Source organism: Lepidochelys olivacea, assembly GCF_965140295.1.
Source record: "Lepidochelys olivacea isolate rLepOli2 genome assembly, chromosome: 4".
In the NCBI taxonomy this organism is placed as follows: domain Eukaryota; kingdom Metazoa; phylum Chordata; order Testudines; family Cheloniidae; genus Lepidochelys; species Lepidochelys olivacea.
This window is the reverse complement of record NC_140414.1, coordinates 26404600-26426353: the sequence shown is the minus strand read 5'-3', so window position 1 is coordinate 26426353 and position 21754 is coordinate 26404600. Positions and strand designations below refer to the sequence as shown.

Sequence of the window (21754 nt, the reverse complement as noted above, 5' to 3'; positions counted from 1 at the left end):
TTTGCATAATTAAGGTGGCTTAAACGAAGGCTGCACACTTTCTATATAAACCAGAATTAGGCAACGATTAAAAATCACCAATCCTTCGATCCCTCCTATCAGAAGGACAGGGGAGAATGCTAATGGCTTCCTGTTACCCCAAAAGGATGATACAGTGTGATTCAACTTTAGTAGTGGGAAGACAGGCCTGTGGAAACTGCTGTCAATGGAGTGGTATCTTTGTGGAAGAAGTTGAACCTGTCTTTATTTTGTTTTCAGAGAATTCCTTTCTCAGGAGAAGAATTTGGAAACTGTGTTGAGCAAAGCTTTTCTAGAAATAGACAAAGCATTTGCGAGGCATGCTCACTTATCTGTTGATGGTAGGTAGAACGACTGTATTCGACTTTGCAGCGGTGGGGGAAATGGTTTTAGAAATAGCTGCTCTTAGAATACAAGTGTTTTGTATTAATGAAATATGTTTGATATTGAAAGCAATTTTATTTAACACAAGGATTTGCTTTGAGCATTACTTGCAAATGAAACAACCGGCATCAGTCACGCTTGAGCACTTCAAAATGAAATATGAAAATCCTCTCTGAAATTTATCTGGGGAGCTGATATGAGGCTGAACTTTTGCCACACATTCCACTGAGTTTTTATCCTAAAGGGATACTGTCAGGTAGATTATTTACCAAATGTAATAGATGCTACAATGGTTCAAATTTGGTATATATTTAAACACGCTATGAAGAGAAATTCACTCAGTCACCATTTTTTTTAAAAAAATGCTGTTAATTCTGTGGGTTTTAGAAGAAACAGTGTCTAAATGTTCCCTCTTGGCTCTGCTGCTGCAGTTAAGTAACAAACTAGGCTCAGAGAGATTAATATGATAGATACTACTGCTATACAAATAAATAAATTAAATAATGTAGCTATGCTTGCAAAGAGAAAGGAACATAGTAGGAAAAAGTATGCCCCAGATCCTCCGCTATGGTTGAGGAGCCTGCTGCATGCCTCAGGACGACTTGTGTATAAAGGTGGCATTAAGCAATTTTGGTATTCCCTTAATCCTGGGCTGGCTGTGTGGTGAGTTATTCCACTAGCATATGTTTATGCTGATTGCCACCGGCCCAAGGGGCTGTTAGAACTTCTGGAGCTTGCAGGAGCACAGGGAAATTGGCCCTGAGAAGTGGGTATCACCAAAGGGCTCTGATAGTGGGGTGTTACTCCTGTGGCTGGCTAAGCCCATTTTACAGCGATGTTGTACTGCTGATAGCATTGACAGAAATGTTTTCTGGTATTAAAAAAATGCCAGCACACGCTTTTGGTTTGGATTTAAATATTCCCCTTTGCTGTTTGCAAGCCAAACATTGCTGTGTTGTCTAAAACTAGAAAGTGAAACTGACTGACCCAGTTTTTGTTCAAACTGAAGTATAAAAAGTAAACAGCATAAATGGATAAATAGAGACCCATTTAAAAAACAATGTTAATAAGCTAAGGTGGTATTTACTTATTTAAAAGTGATTTTTAACCTGACTGAAGAAGCAATACAAAATAATTGGCATTACCTTTTTAGTAACCTCTGATTATTAGAAACTGACTTTGGGGAGTGAGATGAAGAATTAAGTTGCATATTTGAATTGTGAAGTTAGTTTTTACTGAGGGGGTCTGAAATGCAGCAGTAAGAATGAGTCTGCCTCACACCCACCTGAATGATCTAAAGTGCTTCCATAGGAATGGCTTATCTTGAAGGCCCCTTGTTTTATTTGTCAAACTCTGCTCATAAAAGAGCTTGTTTAGAGTGACCCATTTCAGTGCAAGTTTATTGTGTTCACAGCAGCTCCATGAGGAGAAAGTGTAATGAGAGAAAATACTGGTACTTAAAATATCATTTTGTTATGCTGAAGATAGTTACAACATTTAGTACTTGGGTCTTATTGAATTAGCTAAAGAGACTCTCTAATTGACAAGCTGTGCAGTAAGGGTGAGCTTTCAAAATGCTGTCTGGGATTTTACCTTGCAATTTTCACCATCTTTAACAGGAGCAACATGGCTAGACCACTATGCACTTCTCTGAAAATGCCCCCATTAACTTATTAGGAACTTGATGCTAATGCTTTGAGAACAGCTAAACAAATGCAGTTCCGAGACACTGGGTAAAACCTTTTCACTAATACAGCTCAAGAAAATATGAAAATTAAGCAGAGGTATGTTAGTTTTCATGAGTAATTTCATAAAATCATTAAAATGCAGGGCTGGAGGTTGAGCAGCCCCCTGTGCTGAGGCAGAACCAAGTTAATCTAGACCATCTCTGACAGGTTGTTTGTCCAACCTGTTCTTAAAAACCTCCAATGACGGGGATTCCACAACCTCTCTTGGAAACTGATTCCAGAGCTTTAACTACCCTTATAGTTAGAAGGTTTTTCCTAATATCTAACCTAAATCTCCTTTGCTGCAGATTAAGTCTATTGCTTCTTGTCCTACTCTCAGTGGACATGGAACCCCTCTGTAAAGACAGTCATCAGGAAGTGGTATCCAGATGTGAAAGGGCCTCATTCTGCAGGGTGCTGAATTCCTCCTTTGAGATATTGACTGCCCTCAAGTTGTTGTAGAAGCTAGTAGGAACTGAAGGCCCTCAGCACTCTTTGCCAGGTGCTGAGCAGTCCCTGAAATCAGGCCATAAAGGAGTGGAGTAATGGGATGTAAAGACGTAGACCGATACCAGTTTATTAATATAATTAACTCTTTGCATGTGTGGTGTTAGAAACTGTAAATATTTTTGAGACTGTTTGTGTTTGCAACGTTAAATACAATTGAACTGTTTTGCATGTATCCTCATCAGAAACTTAACTTTGCACTGTCGGGACAGTTGGTTAGCAAAGCTACAGATTATTTTTGGCTATTCTAGATGTGATAGAGGCAAGAGTGTCACCAAAGCTTCTTGGAAATTATAGACCTGGAATACTGGCTGCTCAAGACATACGTGATGGCACCCAAGCCAGGTCTTCCTGTTTAAATCCTGCCTCATCCTGCGTATTGGAAAACAAGGGTTCAGTTAAATGTTTCTGATAGGTGACTCCATCTGTTGATTCCTTGGGCTGGTGGTCTGTACTTCTAATTTTTTTTTTTTTAAAGTACAGTGGATTTTTAGGATGACTGAGGCCTTGATACTGCTAAAACCTGCAAACTGGTCAATGGAATTCCACATACTTAAAATGTATGTTTGAAAATTGCAGGATCGTGGCCTCACTGGCCAAATCTGTCACTAAAACAGTAGATAATATGGGAAAAATGGAGTTTTTTAAGTTGCTGTTTAAAGATGATCAACTTAATTATGGCAGAAATTGAACAGGTCTTACAATTTGTGCATTCTTCTGGGAACTGTGGTTCTTATTTTGAATCACTCCTTCCGGTGCTAAAATACTTAAAAAATATATAAAGTAACGCTTACATCAAGTTTCCAGTGTAAAAAAAGCTACACATTCAACACTACAGTGCTGTGTCTTCTGTGCAGCACCTAAACAGATGGGTTTTATGGGCTCTTTAGGAAACATAGGATTTGCCACACTGGACTGTGGTCCATCTAGTACAGTATCCTGTCTCTGACTGGGGCAGTACCAGATTTTTCAGAGTTCCAGAAACCTCAGTCGGCACATGTAGGATAATCTGCCCTCCACCTTAGGTCTCCTTCTAATCCCTAACAGAGTTTGATTTAAACCCTGAAGGTTTAATATCTCTTCCAAAAATGTATACCAGCATTAACTGTTATAACTGGAGGTTCTTACTGTCCATATACACATCCAATCCCTTTTTGAATCTTGCAAAGATTTTGTCCTTTTTAAATTTCAGTTCAGAGCAAGGTGCAATTAATGCAACAAGCTCCTTCTCCCACTAATTTGGATCAAGGACCATGTTCCTACAAGCATGTACAACTTCAAAGTTTGTTACATTTCTGATATCTCGACAGTATATTTCTTAAAATGTTAAAAAGCTGCATTTTTCTCCCCATATCAGTGGCCCAGAGCTGAATAAATACAAACTTTTTGAAGAACTGAAGCAGTACTAGTTACCTTCCTAATGATGGAGTTTTTCTTTTTCTTTTTTTCCTTTTGGCCTTGTTGCTTTGAGGATAAATCTAGGGTCCTGCAGCTTTCCCTATCCCCACAGCTCCTCTCTCTGCCTTACATCCTCCCACCTGGACTACTCTGCTGGCCCTGAAGGGACGCTCTCCCAGCCCCCAGCTGAGAGACCCTGAGTTAGCATGTGAGGGAAGATCGATCATTTTTGCACATTCTCAACCTTATAGAGGACTAGTGCTATACGTCCCAAGTTTCTTGATGAAAACACTGCCACCAGCTCTCCTGACCTGGCCTAGGACAGCCATGTAAGGTGCCGCTACGGCTTCAGTTTATTGAAAGCCTAATCCAATACATATTGAAGACCATAGGAATTTTTCCATTGACTTCAGTGCTCATTGTATCAGACCCTAATCACACTGGCCGTTCATATCTGGAATAGCCATTTTATTGAACAAGGTTGGTTACTAGTTGATGTATTTGTGTACGTTTGGGGCACTCTTGAAATCTTATGCTGTGCAAATACTGAAGGTCTTTTTCTATAAAGAGAATACTAATTTTTTTTTTAAGTTACCATTCAAAAACATGACTATTCTTTTAATATGTTAACCTGCAACACTGAGGAAAAGGGAGAGCTGCTGAAATATATATCTAATATAGCCATCAGCCTAAAAAGGTTCAGTCTTGGTAATGGTACTTGGTTATTATCTAATCAAGTTAGAAGACGCATACTCTAAATATTTCCTTAAGTTTTTATCCACATTCAGTGTTCAATGGGTCATGACGAGCCATGAATCTATCTCCAATGGCTATAAAGCTGTTTATTTTTAGCAGTCAGTTTCTTGGAACCTTTTTGTTTAGAAATGAAGATTGTAAACAGGTTGATCCATATACTGTACTTGAAATGCTCTTTAGAATGTCTATCTTTGCCAACTATGAGATGGCTGGGCATTTTCCATTGATTTGCTTGGTCACCCCAATACTGTTACTGAAATACTTTGTGGCTTTTGTTTAGGCTGAAGCTACAACAGAGGTGACTCACAGCTGTGGTGAAAGTGTAAGGAGGAAAATCATTGAGAAAAGTGAACATATTTGAGACCATGTATGTCTTTAGACAAGATTGAGCCATGGTCAAATTGGACTTCATGCATTGTCATAAGACTTGTGAAAAGAAGAGCAGGCAAACCCAAAGTGAACATTTCCCCTTGCTTTGCAGCTCTTATTCTGTCATCCCCAGTGTTGCAGGTTTGTTTTGTCTGAACAAAATCCCTGGGTGAATTTCCTATTTGCCTCTGTGTACGTGTTATTTGTGGCAGAGACTGTACCTGGTCAGCAGCTCTAGAACTGGAGGCCCTGGACACTATATGCTGGGCTTCAGTGGAAAAAGAGATCTGCTTAATTTTGTCTCAGGTGAAGGAGTCCGGCGGTTCCTAGCCTGGACTACTGGAAGGTTCCCACATCCTCTTTGTCACATTAGTTGAGATGACATGCAGTAAAAATTGTCCAGTGAGTGTTAAGAACCTATTGAAAGATCTTAGTTTTATAGTGATGTTATTAGGAAAAAGTAAAAACTTGTTTTTACCTTTTTTAAACATTAAAACCAATGTTATGTGCTGATGCAGCATATCTTTAAAGTGCTAAGAAATAAGTTTGAAGCAATAGTAAAGCATTAGAAATTTGATACATTCATAATTCCTAGATTTTGGAACTGTGTTAGTGACCCAAATGAGTCTGAAGCCTCCTTTACTTTAAGGGCCTGATTCTTCCTCCCTTACTCACATTGACTATTACCTTCATGAGCGGTCTTGCTGAGAGCAGAATTAGGCCCAGTGAAGGGAGCATGAGTGGCACTTATATTTCCAAACTATGATAAGTTTTTATTTGGTCTACAGGTATTTGTAAGGTGCCTATCACTATGGTACGTACTGCAGCTTTACCATACATATGTCCGGCTTTTCAGTAATCTCCCTAGAATTGGTACTGAAGGTTGATTTGATTTTTTTTTTTAAAGTACTCAAAAGAGTATTTGGGATGTGTATGTTTGCTGTGCCTTCGAGTTGAGGCACATCCCAAAATATTTAAAGCGTTGCAAGAGAATTTGATAACTATGCAATAATTCTCTTTTATGCCTTCTAGAATACATTTGATACTTGGCATTACAGTTCCAAAAGCAAGGAATGATATCAGAGGCTAGGGGCAACTCCTTATTAGTTCTTAATTTCTAAACAAAATATATTTAGCATGAATTAAAGGTAGTTTTATTTAGGCTTTTCATTTCACTTTGGTTTAACTGTCTGGTTAAAACAGGTATTTTACTGGCTTTGCTAAAATATCTGATTTCACTGCTAAATTTTAGTGGCATATTTTTAATCATGTTTCAAAGTGGGCCTGCAGCACACTAATTCTTGTGTGGTCTTCTAAAATTGGAAATAAAATGCAAACACTTCACTAAAATACATAAAAGCTACAGCCAACTTAGTGCCTGGAAAAATCTGGTTTTGCCTACTGTATCTGAGTTCCAAAATAATCAAGGATCTGATACAAATTACAGTGGAGTTGTTGAGACATATAATGATTGATACTTTGTTTGAGGACAGAGCTGATGGATTTATTGAACCAGAAGACTTCAGTGCAGTGATAATACCTGTTTTAATAGTACTGAAGGTCTAATTTAGACTGTTTGTTTTATGGATTTGCTTTATTTTTTTTATTTGTCAGTTCACATTGTTTTCGCTCTACAACATGGCTCAATGCATCTTTAAACACCTTGCCCACATGAAAAATTCCTCCCAAGCATGTTACAAGCCTAACTATTTCAGAGGTGCTGAGCGCCCACAGTTCAAGTGGATGTTGACTGGAGCTGCCAGTGGTCAACGTGTCTGAAAATCATGCTCTGTAAATATGACAGGGGCTGACTATGGGATGTGCTGATATCTGCAACTCTCACTGGCACAGTCAGAGTTAGTAGGTGCTTAGCATCCCTCAGAACCAGACCCATAATGCGTTAAAGAAACCGGTTTAGGCCCCTTGTTCAGATCTTGTGCCCTAATGGGGCCACTGGGGATCGCCCTGGCAGGGTGGAATCCCTGAGTCTCACAAAGCTGGATTAGCCAGATCTATGCCAGCTCCTTGTGACGCCCCCCCAGTCAATCCTCAGATGCACACTTAGAGTGTGAATAGGTGTGGGCAAGACTGAAGTCCATATTCTTCAAAGAAAAGGAGTGGTTGCAGAAGATCTGTAATTACTACTTTCTCATTTGGAAGTAGAGGAATATAAATGGGGATTCTGATTTTTTTGCTTAAACCAAAAAAATACTGCCTGTAATTTTAAAAATTAACTATTGAAAAGAAAAACCCAGAATATGGCTCGGTCCCAAGCAGGGCTTTCAACTGATTTCACGTCTGCTGTAAATTCTTGGATGTACCTCTTCCTGTCCAGGCTTTCCTCTGCAGTAGCTCATTGCAGAAGCATGTTAAGCAGCTCTCTTTGTCATAGTTGCATACAGTGTGTGCGCTAGCAATAAAGGGGGAGCTGTTCTTTTTAAAAAAAGAAAGCAGCTTTGGCTTTGGGGATTTATTTCATTGCTAATGAAACAACTGGTCTGTGCTCAAATTGGTGCAGTCACAATTCGTATTAATCTACCAAAATGACTTTTCCCAAGGATTTTAAAGCAAATGAGTATTAGAAACCAGAATCGCTAACTATAATTGCATTAGTTAATCCATTCTAATAAAAACCAAAAAACCCAGCTCCGAGCATGCTGTTCAACCCCACAAGGGATAGAGGAAGGGGGGAAGGCAGAGGAGGACCTGTCTTGCACTCCACTGCACTTTGTGTAGTTAATTTATATCTGTGTAAAATGCCACCACCAAGGCAATTGGTGGATTGTGATTTACTAGCGTTCCCAGCTGCACCGGTATGGATTACTACACAGAGCGCCAGGCAGGGCAGAATCAGGTCTGGAGCATATCTGCTCTCTTGTCAGAGGCCCTTTCAACAAATAGAGTGGCACTGAAGAGCTCAGAAGGGAGTCTTGTCCTACACAGCTAGAAAAATACTGGATGCAACATTGGCCTATTGGCAGGAGGAGGGAAATGGTCGGATCATAAGAACTCTGACAAGGACCTGAGACTAGGAAGGAGATATAAAATGTCTCTTCTTTCAAAGCATACACCCAACTCTCATTAGCATTACTGAATTACTCACGTGCATCTACAGGAGGAAAGCTCTGCCATGGGATTTATCCTCACTGTTGCCCATTTACATTGTAGCTAGGTGATAACGTCCCATATCTAAAGCTGAGGTACTGGAATAGAAAATATATTTGCCACAGATCCAAAGAGCAGCCATTCCCCCACACCCCGACACCTGTTTATCACATTTGCACTCTGCATGAAGCCATGTTGTTGCACAGAACACCTTTATCTCCCCCCTCCCATGCATGTTTTTTCCCCCCACTGTCCATTATTTTCATAGCTTTAGTTGAAACTTAAATCTAGTTACTGAGTAATTTAGAGCACACATGTTTGACAGTTAAAACCATTGTTCTGTTATAAATGCAGCAACACTGCTGGACAGTCTTAAATCTTCTCTCTCTTTACGTGATGTTTGTAGCGACCCTGCTGAACGCTGGGACCACTGCAACAGTGGCCCTGCTGCGAGATGGTATTGAACTGGTTGTGGCCAGTGTTGGGGACAGTCGTGCACTGTTGTGTCGAAAGGGAAAGGCCATAAAACTCACCATTGATCATACTCCAGAAAGGAAGGACGAGAAGGAAAGGTACAGCTCAGTTATGCTAATAACATCACTTGGGACAGCCTTGTTCAAACTCTCTTGGTTAATTTTGTTCTGAGTAAAAGGGAACCAAACTAAATAAATAAGGCCAGCTGGTGTAAATCAGTGGAGCTCCTTTGAGGTTAGTGGCACTAAGTAGATTTACTGGGTCTGGTGATCTGGCCCATAGCGCTTTACATCTTGAAGCTCATCCTCACGACATTCCTCTCTATCTAGAGATGGGTACAAAACTGAGGCTGGAAGGTTAAGTGACTTGTCCAAGGACACAGAGGTAGAGCCAAGATTAGAACTCATGTGCTTATGTTCCCCATCCAGTACTCAGCCTCCTAAACCATATCCCCTCCTGGAAGTCCCTCAGAACAGAAATCTGACTCTGAATGTCTCTGGGTTGGGACTCCATACCCTCCCCATCCCTCTGCATGGTATAATCCAAGATAAAGGTACTGGCAGGAATTTTACACCTTTTATTGTTGGTCTGACCCTTTATTTCATATTTTCCTTCTTCTATTTTGTGTTTTGGACAGGATAAAGAAATGTGGTGGCTTTATAGCCTGGAACAGTCTGGGGCAGCCCCATGTGAATGGTAGACTTGCAATGACGCGGAGTATAGGCGATTTGGATCTTAAAAACAGTGGAGTGACAGCAGAGCCAGAAACTAAAAGGGTTCAGGTAAGAGGGGATTAATAGGGGACATTGAACCTGAGCGTTTGGATCCTGTGGTGTGCACAGCATGCGTGTCTAGCAATCAGAATGCCTTTGGGACCTTGAGTCTGACTGTGGGCCGAGTTCTGATCTCATTTATGCTGTAGTCAGGGGGGTCATTCCAGATTGACACTGAACAGCATCTGGCCCCAGTAATAAATGTTGACATGGATAAATGTCGATCTTAAATAGCATGGTTTAGAGTGTGTCGGGGGGTGGGGTGGGAGGAGAGGGAATAAAACATGACAGCCATCTGTTAACTGTAATGAGTGTTTGTTGTGTTTTGTTGAAACTAGTTATTTGCTGAAAGGAAAATGTCACCTCAGCAGTGGGGTTGACATGTTGATTTGCACAGCTTGGTCCAGAATTTAAATAATTTTTAAGAATAGCAAACGTATGTATTTTGCACACCTGTGAGGGGGAAATACAGGAGATGTATAAGTGACATTTTATTGGGGCTCCACAGTTCAACAAATGAGGAAAAATGAATTAGCATCTCAAAATCAATTAAACATGGCTCTCAGTTTCTGCCCCCTCCCCCCCAGCCACCACTTCCCACCCTCACCTAAACTTAATCTTCTCAGTATCTCCTCCCTCACCTCCAGGTGGGAAAAGAGTCAGCAGCTGAGGGGGTCCTATTTGAGGTGGACCAATATAGATAGTGTTCTCAGGGCAGTTGCCAGATGGAGGACAGAGCACACTTCCCTATTAGGCAGGAGGCCAGACTAGATGATCATAATGGTCTTTTCTTGCCTTAAAATCTGTAATAACTTGAGATTGTTCATTGGTAACTGGGTAATACACCGATCTGCCAGGCTTTTGGTCTCAATTTATTGAGCCCAAGACAGGGTTATTACCAAGAATTGGAAGCACCCTCAAGTGATTTACTCGTGATGTTTGGAATACGGCTATCTTGATTCTCTCGTATGCCAGTGCTTTAAAGCAATGTGGTGAAATAGTTAAGAACTTTGGTGCTGTTGGTATCACCAATGTAGAAAATGGAGGAACACGCAGCAACAACAGGAAAAGTCTGTTGTAACAAAGAAAAAAAGTAGAGCTGTTCTGCCCTGCAATGATTTATTTATAAGACAATTTATATTGTGCTGTCTGATTACAGTTGCATCATGCAAGTGATAGCTTCCTGGTCCTTACTACAGATGGCATTAACTTCATGGTGAACAGTCAAGAGATATGTGACTTTATTAACCAGTGCCATGATCCCCCTGAAGCAGCCCATGTTGTGACTGAGCAGGTAATGTTTGGCTTTGTGCTGAACTAGTGCTCTGTTGATGATGCAGGGATAATGCAGGTTAGCAGGGAATAGACTGTGTAATGCCGAATATGTTCAGACTGACAGATCTGTTGCAGTGCATAAATGATATTATGGCAGCAAATTGGCACCAATTGAAGTGGGATTCAGTATTCAAGAAATGAGGTTTGTTTTGTTTTTTCCAAACACAGGCTAAAGTTGAGGGCACTGTTCCCTCTAAACTGTGTGCGTGCACACACAGATCCTAAACCCCGCGCATACGGCAAAACACCACGTGCACAAAAACTTGCACAGAAGCACAACAATTTGCACAGAAGAAATTTTTTGCGCACACAGCCTGTCAAAAATTAGAGGGAACATAGGTTGGAGGCAACACTTGGGGTTCCGGGCATCACCGCACCTGAGGGATGAGAGCCCCTGGCAGAATTGCTTCAATGAATCCACCAGGAGCTGGGAGGAGACAGGTGCTGGAGACCGAGGGTCTCTTGGATCTGTGGGGCTGGATACTCTCCTTCCTTTGTAAAGCATTTCAATCTCACAGATAAATAGTACTTTAGCATAATAATACTTATCTCTTCTAATGATTTATTTCTCTTCTCAGGCTATACAGTATGGTACTGAAGATAACAGCACTGCTGTCATAGTACCATTTGGTGCATGGGGAAAATACAAAAACTCTGAGGTCAGCTTCTCATTCAGCCGCAGCTTTGCCTCGAGTGGAAGGTGGGCGTGAGGACCTGCTGGAATCAGATTTTCTGTGCAATAACCTGTATGCCGCATGCTACAGGAGAACACATCTTGCCCATTTATTTTTCTCCTAATATTGTACAAAATAGTAAGCTTCCTGGGTAACAAACCCTCATCACGTACATGTCCCATTTTAATTGGTTTCAGATAGGTGTTCATTTTGCTGACTTTTTTTTGTTTTGAATCCCAGAAGATGATGGGTAGTCCTGTGCAGATGGACTAGGTGCAGGGCAGTATTCAATACATGTTTTGTTCTGACTGATTTATCTAGTCCTCTGTGAAAGATTGATACGCTGGATAGACTGAGTTCTGTGCTCCCCTCTGTGCACAACACACAGGGGAGGGGAGCAAACACGTAATCATGAGGAGACGAAAGGTGCCTGTTTTGTCTGCCACTGTGTCACAGCCACCAAGAAGTCCCTCGGTGCTTCAGGAGAATCATGTGAAAAATAGTGGCATGGCTAGAGAGGATTCAGGAATAGGCTAGTCTATACAGCAAGTCCCTGTGACACAATAGTGTAAGTTTAGCCCAAAAGTCCTGTGTAAATTAATGCTGCTAAGCAGAACAATACTTTGACCTCCACACTCTGCAAGTTGAAGTATGTGTGCTGGCCAGGAGCCAAAGATGCGTGGCAGCCAAGGCAGATACCCTGCCACTGGGGGCAGAGGGGATTCCCTACAATGGCCTGGAGTCTGTGAGGTCTCTGCTGTCCTACATCTCTGACCAATTTGTTATTTGGAGGCCACGTTGCAGTCCTCTGTGCAGACCCCTGGCACAATTTCACTGAGAAAAACATGAAGCTGGTCTACAGGGGTTCAAAAAGCTGCATATTTTTCAAATTAAGAGGCACTGTGAACTTGAATTCCATTTTTTAATTATTTAATTTCTAATTATTCCATTTTCTAGTAGAGCTCCCTGGAAACAATGCAACAGGAATGTTTTAATTCGTTAAAAAAATGAGTCAGGGCTTTTGTACTCTCCAGAAAAGCCGGTTGCTAGTTGACTGTGCACAGGATGCCATCAAGTGCACAAAGTAAACTGGAAAAAGGGGAGTGTTATGGGGCGCAACACTCACCGCTGAATTGGCGCCTTTCCTGGTCACTCTGGGGATTAGCTCGAGGATGACATCCCTGTCTGCGGTTTGCACCTGGTCACTCTGTCCCGTTTCTGCTGGCGGTCTCTCCAGGAACTGCCATATCCTCTTCATGACTTGGTCCTCCGGCCATGTCACTGCCTGTGTTTCCCCCTTCCGGGAGCCAGTACCTCACAGTCCATTCATCCCCCCATTTCCATCAGTGACAAATGTGGGGGACCCAGGCCCATCTACTACTCCAGGTCCCAACCCAGGGACTCTGTAGTTGGCAGCCACATGCTGCGTCCCCTCTGACTGTTCAGTACATTTCCCTGAGCCACTGCCCCGCAGCCCCAGCACCTTCTTCACCTTTACTTCAGGGCCCCTGCTACTCAGTCCCAACAGCCAGCTGGGAGCTCCCTCACTCCGGTCCCTGCCAGCAGCTGCCCTGTCAATGGTGCTAACGCCTCTTTTAGCTGCTAGGAACTCAGTCCTTACCCCTGGAGCTCCAGGCCATGACTGCCCAAATCTGGGCCCCGCAGCTTCTTTTACATGAGCCTGCTGAGCCCGGATTGGTTGCTCCCTGCAACCCCTCTCAGATTGGCTGCAGTCCGCGCAGCCACATTAGGTTGCTCGGAGGACTCCCCTCCACTGCTCCCTCCTGGGGTTAACGCCTTTCATGCCAGTGTGGGTTAGATACCCCACCACAGGAAGAAATATCCTTTTTTTGTTTTTAACTAATTTTTTTAGCTTTGGGCATTGCTTGTAACAACAGTAGCTGCCAGATTTTCAGACAGAAATATGATTTATTTTTTTCAAGTTGACAGCATCTCTTTCTTTTTTCCTCTTCCATTTTTTTTAATGTGGAAGGGGGAATATGGGAGTCGGTGTCAAATTAGGCACAAAGGGCCCGATTCTGTTGATTTCTGTGAACGGCCCCTGTTCTGGCCAGCTAAAGATCCATCCGAGAGCACCCAATTCTGTGCTCACTTACTCCGTTGTAAATCAGCTGCACAACTCTCCTGACCTCAACAGAGTTACACTCGCTAGACACCAGTGTAGGTAAAGTCAGGAAGAGAGAAATTGGAATCGAGTTCTCATTAGTTTTGCCATCATATTTTTCACATTGGACCTGCTCCTGGCAAGAAAGATTTTAAAATGAAATAAATCACCAGAGGGAAAATTCTGCTGAGCTGCCTTGTCAAACACTTATTATACTGTGAATCTTAACCTCTGTTACTTTAACCCTTCCTGTGCTCAGGCTCACACCTTGTACAGCCATTCCAGATGTTTCTCTTTGCATATATTTAAAGATGCATGGGCACCCTTTAGGCAACTATGCTTAATATTGTCCTGAAGTGCTTTGCATACAGAAAGTGTCCTGCTTGTCTCATTACTCAGTGTATTATATGGTGTAAACAATATTTATATTGCTTTTATAAGTAGAGTTTATGAAACAATATTTGTAAATATATATTATATATATATCCAATGCTATTGCATAGCTCACTGGAATGGGTGTATATTCGTGTTTCACAATTATAATCCTTCCCTTCCCCCCAGCTCCCATTTCTGAGGGTTTGGAGTAAGATTTTTGCTTTGGGTTAAGGGTTTGTGTCCGAAGTCCTGGGCCCAGCCCTGCTTCCCCTGAGTTGCCATTAGTGGGAGTCAGAACAGGTTCTCAGTCTGGAACAAATTGGTTCCCCAATAAACTTGGTTTGGGTCTGTATTTGGTGTTGACAAAACACTTCTTCCCTTGAGCATTTTGGGTGAACTGGCCCCGCTGAAGTGAGTGGGAGTTTTGTCATTGCCTTCAGTGTGGCCATTTTTCCACTCTGCGTCTTTGTGCACTTCTGGGACTCAGCGGTTTATTTCCTAAATTTAAACGTGTAGGCCTGAGAGCAAGACTTTCAAAGTGGCTATTGCATGTATAGAGAAACTAACCACAGGACTCCTGCTGAAGTCATTTGATGCGTATCATAGATCCATAAAACACAGATAGGCCCCATCATTCTATGGGTACTACAATAGCCTCAACTCATAGTGTATGTTCTGAGGGCTGCTTTGTGAATGCGTGCCACTAATAATAAAGTGGTGAGAAGAGAACAAAGTGCTGCAGTGTGCAGTACTATGAGACTTTCTCCTGTGACAACTGTAGCCTTGGTAACGATACAAATCCAATGATTTCCACTTAATCCCTAGTGAATGTTTGACCACAAGACAAAACCATCCTTGCCTTGGTACAAGTAGCAGTTTGTTTTCAGGTGAGGCCTGGGAGTGGAGCAGCTGGGGTGGTGGCGTAGGCAACAAATGATAGATGTGCATTAACAGAACTGTATGGGAACAGTTTTGCAGAAGGTCCATCAACATTTTGCCTTGCTCCAACTGGTGCTTAATCCCTCCCTTTCCTGTAGTCCATTAGCCACGTATCCAGTCTGAAGGCACCTCAGAGACATAGGCTTTTAGTAGCACATGTTCCAATTTATTTCGTTCTGGTTTTTGTTTGTTTTTCAATGTGCTCAAATTGGGGTAGTGTTTGCCACCTTCTGAGCTGCACCCCTCTATCGAGTGGCTGGTGGGTAATGAATAATACTGTACGTAGAGCGTCTTTGCGCCAGTTAATAGGCTGAGTAACTCAACGAGTGGCTTGAAGATGGGGTTTAAGTATGACCCATAACAACATTTGAACTGGAATGTGAGTTTAGGTTCCTTAGGGTTTTGCTGCATCACTGTCCTATAGCCTGTCACCTAGTTTTATAGTGAATTGGAGATTTTTCAGTCTATTGGCTGGCTGTCCTCACTGAGAAAGAATTCATTAATAATTTCCTATCATGTTAGGACGGAGATAGCCAAGAAAGGGACATGATAAAGCTCTACAAAATGTGTGGTGTAGAGGGGCTCCCATTAACCTTTCTCACCATGTCTCAAAGGGACATTCAGAGGCACCCCATTTAAAACTGATAGAAGGAAATACTTTTTAACACCATGTACAGCCTGTGGAACACCTTGCAACTAGATATCATTGAGCCCTTGGGGGTTACGGGATTTACGGCATATACCACCTCCTATGAGTGAGCAGCGGAGGGGGTTAGGAAAAGCTTTTCTTATTCCATAACTGTCCACTGTGGAGTTTTTTGCTTCTTCCCCTGAAGTGTACAGCTACTATAGGAGTCAAGATACTGGCTGACTGTCCCATTGATCTGATCCGGTATGGCAATGCCTAGCTCCCTAGTAAAGACCAGAGCTGTGGCATTTCCATGTAAGATTGTAGCCTTTCATGTGGTTCTAATGTGAGTAGTGTACTCAGTACCACATTGATCACATGCTAGGAAAAATACATTATGTTGCATTGTTTGTAGAAGACATCCTGCTTCTCAGGGCTCTTCTTCCTTACACAATCATAGCTACTTGCCCCTCTTCAGAACCACAATCACACTTTTCTCCCACCACAGTCCAGTCAGTGGAATTAAAGGCATTTGTGACAGGGCCTGTTTTTCTCCAATGAGTCAGGCACTACAGATGTTGCTGGGGTCTTGAGTTTGCGTTTTGGCGTTAGACACTGAGTGAGGAAAGAGTAGAATAAAACCACTCCTTTGCCTTTCAGTGTTGTGGCTATTTATGTACCGTTCAGAATTTGGACTTTGAGAACTAGTTAATGAGTTGAATATCATTGTTCAGGCATTGAAGGTGAATTTGGTGGCTTAGACCCTGTCAGAGGGAAGGAAGAGGTGCATTTTGATTGTGTACAGGGATCAAATTAACAGTCTCCTTCTAGCTTTTAGCCAGCTCTCTGCTTACGTGGAATATCAAGGTGTCCAAGTCAGACTCAGGTGTTTCTCTACGTCAAAGAATCATTTTAAAACAATACATTCTAGTCTGTCAGCCTCCTGCTGTCTCTGGCAGCTCCTAACACGTACAAGAGAAACCGGTCTTAAGCCCCAAGGGAACAGCAAAAATCTGTGGCCTAATAGAAAGGATCTTTAAAATTTAGCAACAAAATTGATCTGAAAATCTGTGCTGCTCTAGTTACAGTGGCCTTTTATGACAGCAGTTGCCTATTGTAAGAGGCTTTTAGTGCTACACTAACTCTATATACCTGAACGTTTTGTGAACTGAATTAAATGGAATCTCTGCTTTTTTTACCCCATATGCATCTATTATATCAATGGACAGGAGGTTGCTTTTGTATTACAAACTAAACTGTATTTTAGAGGTGAACTGCAAAGCAAAGGATTGTTTTGCTCTTCACTGGTTTTCTGGGCCCAATTTTGATGCATGTATGCATGTTCAACAGGGCTGAAAGCAACTTCAGTGGAGTAAGGTGCTACTCATTGTGCCTAAGTGTATCACAATGTAGCCGTTAGGATGCAGAAAGACTGTTTCAGTATTTTAAAAATTATACACATAGCAATTTATTTTTACTACGAAGATTAGGAGGGTTCCATTTGCCTCACTCTTCTCTCTTTGCTGGAGGACCTTGGCAAGATCTTTGGAGCAGCTGAGTACTGAAGTCACAAGAGTAATCCTAGCTACAGTTCTTTCTCCTCCAACTAAGTGGAGAATGAAATGCTGATTCTTAGATAGAGATGTGGTGAATTCTCCCTCACTTTCAGTGTTTAAGTCATGTCTGGAGATCTTTATAAAAGATAATGCTCTGGCTCACACAGAAGTTAAGACCTTGATACAGAAATTGGGTGAAGTTCCATGGTCTGTGAAATACAGGTCAAACTAGTTGATCATAACTATCCTGTCTGACCTTTAAAATGTATGAATCTGTGACTAATCATGGAGTAAAATTTGTGGTCAAAGTAATGGTGGTGGGGAAAACAGCACTGAAGTTGCTGCTTATTATGTGTTTGGGGAAAATGAAGTCTGGGTGAAATCCTAGCCCTAGTGAAGGCAATGGGAAAACTCCCACTCACTTCAGTAGGGTCAGGATTCCACCTTCTGTAGATGGAAATGCTATAATTAAAGGCTTTTGACTTTTCCAGTTAAGACAGAACTAGCAAACAATTTATATTAATAAAACTGAATAAGCTTCGTTCTTCATCTTTGACAAACTGTTTGTTACCATTCGTTAGATAAATATGTAGGTCATTTATCCATGTACTGTATATCCACTGTACAAGTGTGTTCCTTGCTGCTATGCCTCCACACAGAGGCAGCTACAAGGTTTCCTCTTTACCTTTTGTTTTGAGTGCTTGGCAACTTTTCGTGTCATAACTCTATAAATGCAAAAGTGCAATTGTGTTAACTTGTTACCTAGTTTGCCTTGGGACTACTTAGATTCACCATGGTTCAATGTACATAGTTGGTGTAATCAAAATCTATAATTCATCTACTACTTAGTTTGAAATGAATGTTCTGTTTTTTAACATGTTTTTAACGAAGCAGCTGTACAATGTGAACAGGCTAAATATGAATGCTTGAAGGATCTTTTAATAAAGTTTTTGCGTCAAGAGCTCTATTTTTTCTTCTCCCAACATTTTGTGATCATGGGGGTATTATTCACATTTTTACTATTCTCCCTCATCTTTCCTGGACCTCTCTCCATCAGCTGTGTTGGTGACAACAACAAAGCTCGGGTTTAATTTTGTCATACCTGATAGTATGTACAGTGTGAAACAGTCTGATTTGCCATCTCATTGTTATATTTGAGGTTGTGCTCTTGAGTGGAAGGCAAGGATTGGGTCCACCTTGGACCAGAAGTCCTGTCTGTTTGCTGGATCAGAAAGGTGGCCCAGAGTCAGTTTAAACTTTGCATCTGGCAGTCAATTTACCATGAAGTTCTATATTTCTAATAATCAAATCCCCCATTACTATTACCTGGCTCTTCCTAGTAACTTGGGTCCCTCCCCATGAGGGCAATGATTACATGACTTTTGTGTTATGTTCTGTCAGACCAGCCAGTGCCGAGTCATGTCCTTACTCTTCTCTGGGCTGCTTCACTCCTAAGTCTGTGAGCCTCACCACCAGCACTGTCCCACGAGGCTGTGGCCAGCCCAGAATACACACCTTGAACAGGGTTTGCTTTAAAACTCAGGGTTATTAGTCCTCCTTCCTTCCGACTACTATATGCTTTGGACCAAAATTCCACCAGACTTACACTCCATGCATCTGCATTGTAATGCCATGGGGCTTGCACTGGGTAAGTCATTTGGCTTTTAATGTAGCAATCATGTTTCTGCACTCAGAATGGCTTGTGAGGCCTTTATTTCTTGCAGAGCGGCCGCTATCTGCCTTTCTGATTGTGGGAGCTCCCTCATTCCCTCAGTTTTACTTGGAGTGGATTTCTAGGTCCTTCCCTGCCCCTCCCTCTTTATACGATTTAATTTTGTCAAGCTATTTCTCCCATCTGTTTCATTCTCTCTTTACTACCGAAGGGAAAGGGGCTCTCAGGGATCCCTTTTCTCCCACCTTCTTTCAGAGGCCCTGCTTCAGAGTAACTATTGCTGGCTGAGGAAGCTGGACATGGCTTCTACCTGAGCATGGCCCTTCATCGGACCAGCAGCCTTCATGATTCTGCAGGGCTCCTACCACTTTCTGCAGTGCTGCCACATGGAATGCAGGACCAGACTGGCTCTTGGTCTTGAAAACTTGGTCTAGGGGGCCAGCAGCACTTTGTGTTTCCACTTGCCTCCACCACTGGGGAGGGGGATTCTCTGCACACTGCGGGTTTTGTTTGGGGTTGTTTGCCTACTTCGCTGAAGCTTTGCAAAAGGGAGGATGTTCTTCCCCCCCACCCCCGTTACACAATGTAGTTAAGCTTCAAGTCTTCTAATCTTTTCAACAGGGGCCAGAGATTCTTTCTGCTAAATTAAAAGGCAAAGGGCTTATCAGATAAGGAGCATTATTCCAAAGCTCCTCAGTCTGTAAATTAGTTCTCATGCCAAGAGCATTAGCCTGGCTCAAAACTTTACCAAAGCAGACATTTTGCTTTAACATTCCATGTAGTTTTCAACATGAGCAGTTCACAACTCTAGAGCCCTGTATTTACTGGTTGAAAACCAAACAAATCCCCATGTTGTCTGATGGGGCTGCCTGCCCATGTCACCAGGTGTGCAAAATAAAGGCCAACCCCCATCTCTCTTGACTTCATGGAGAGCAGGATTAGGCCCTGTGATGCGGTTTGGGTGGATGGCGAGGAAGAGGAGTATATATAAAAACCAGACATTCTCCAATTGTATCCAAAAACACCAGTTAGCCAAATCTTTGCTACTTTCCTGTTCGCTTGGTATTTTTAATTCCCCGAATTAGCTGTTGGTGAAAGATAGGTTGGGGTGAAGGACATTTTTGTGGCCCAGGGTAGGTCTATATTGCAAAGAAAAACCTGTGACACCGAGTCTCAGAGCCCAGAACAATTGACTTGGGTTTGTGGGGCTCAGGCTGCTGGGCTACAAATAGCACTGTACAAGTTCAGGCTCAGGCGAGAGCCTGGGCTCTGAAATCTGGCCTGGTAGGATGGAATCAGAGCCCGAACAGCTATCTTTAGCCCAGCAGCTCAAACTCAAGTCAGACTCCGAGGAAAACCTGGGACACTCTGTAAAAACTAAGGCACTGGACAGGGACTCAGGAGATTTGGCTTCAGTTCCTCGCTCTGCCACAGACTCGGTGTGACCCTAGGCGAATCACTTGATCTCTCTGGCCCAGCTCCTCAAACGATCTCAGTGGAAGTTAGAAGCCTAAATACCCTTGAGGATCTGGGCCTCAGTTCTTTAGATTCACATCTGTAAATAATACTTCCTTCTTCCCACCCTTTGTCTTGTCTATTTAGATTGGAAGCTCTACAGGGCAGGAACTGTCTCATACTCTGTTTGTACAGTGCCTGGCACAATAGGTCCCAAAATCTCAGTTGGGGTCTCTAGGTGCTACAGTAAGACAACTCATCATAAGGCTAAACAGAAAAATGAAATAAAAAAAAAACAGAACAGTTCAGTCATTTGTCTGCTCCTGAGGAAAATCCCAAGGGTTTGTCTATACTGTAACCACAAGGGGTGACTACAGCTATGTAGCTACATGCCAGCTAGCTTTAAGTTAGCTTGGGTACCAGAGCAGTGAAGCCACAAAAAAGGGCTTCAATGCAGGCTAGTCACCCAAGTAATTACCCAGGGTTCTGGGTGGGCTTATAGAGCCATGCTGCTGTCTGTACTGCTGCAGCTTCACTGGTCTGGGACCCAAGCTAACAGACTAGCTCAGGTATGTCTATACGAGCTGCAGTCACACCCTGTGGTGGCAGCACAGACATGCTTCCTACACACAGTGTAAGGTCTAAGTGGGGACTAGCTGGTTTTTGCTCCGGTGACTCACTAGCACCCAGAATGACTTGGCAGTCTGCAAGGACATTGGATAATGCATCATCCCTTTGTTAGTAATACTTTGCATATTATGCAATATATTTTAATCCTATAAAAACTCCGCAATTTTCACCCTTGTGAAGACTCAAAGCCAAACATTGACCACCTTTGTAAGGGACAATGTTTTCCGGCACTCTCATAAAGCAGCTACCAAGACAGTCTTGGGAAATTCAGAAAATCTGTTTAGCTTGAATACTGAACTGAATGAGTAAAAATAATCATAATACTAAATGGAAAAATGAAATTAAAAAAGACCCAAACAGATTATTTGTCTGCTCCTGAGATAAAGACTAAGGGTCTGTCTGTACTGCAGCTCGTATAGACTTAATTGAAGTCTGTTAACATGCAGCTTGTTCTATTTTAGGTAGGGACAAAATTTTCAAGAATTAGTCCCCAGTGTGCACCTAACATGCAAGGGTGATGTTTGCTGAAGAGTTGGCCACTTATTCTGCTCCCTAAATGGAAGCTGAGCTCTTTCTAAAAATCTAGCCATTGATCCAGGAGAAAAACTGCAGGAGTCTCCTTCTGGGATGAAGCAGGCTATGGAAAAACCAGAGGTAAAACTGGTGCACTTACAATAATGCATTGTTACATTCCAGGCCTGGTCCCGGACCTCTAGCAAAGCAGCTGGTTTGCTTGTGTGGGCTCAGATGTTGACATAGGAGCTGTGTTGAATTTTGGAACTCACTGTTCTTATTTCTTTCCCCATCCAAAAATGTTATGGGGAAATCAGCCAAAGCGTTTGTTTTTCATAATT

The 21754-nt window shown here is 42.3% G+C and overlaps 1 protein-coding gene across 1 annotated transcript in view; it reads left to right on the top strand.

Moving 5' to 3' along the window:
• Positions 1–18092, top strand: part of PPM1K (protein phosphatase, Mg2+/Mn2+ dependent 1K) — a 28315-nt gene extending 10223 nt beyond the window's left edge. Inside the window, exons 3-7 of the mRNA XM_084627525.1 lie at positions 259–359; positions 8671–8836; positions 9376–9520; positions 10671–10805; positions 11425–18092. Coding sequence (XP_084483651.1) covers positions 259–359; positions 8671–8836; positions 9376–9520; positions 10671–10805; positions 11425–11556 — 679 coding nt within the window. The 3' untranslated portion in view covers positions 11557–18092. The remainder of the gene's footprint in view (positions 1–258; positions 360–8670; positions 8837–9375; positions 9521–10670; positions 10806–11424) is intronic.
• The last annotated feature ends 3662 nt before the right edge of the window (positions 18093–21754 follow it).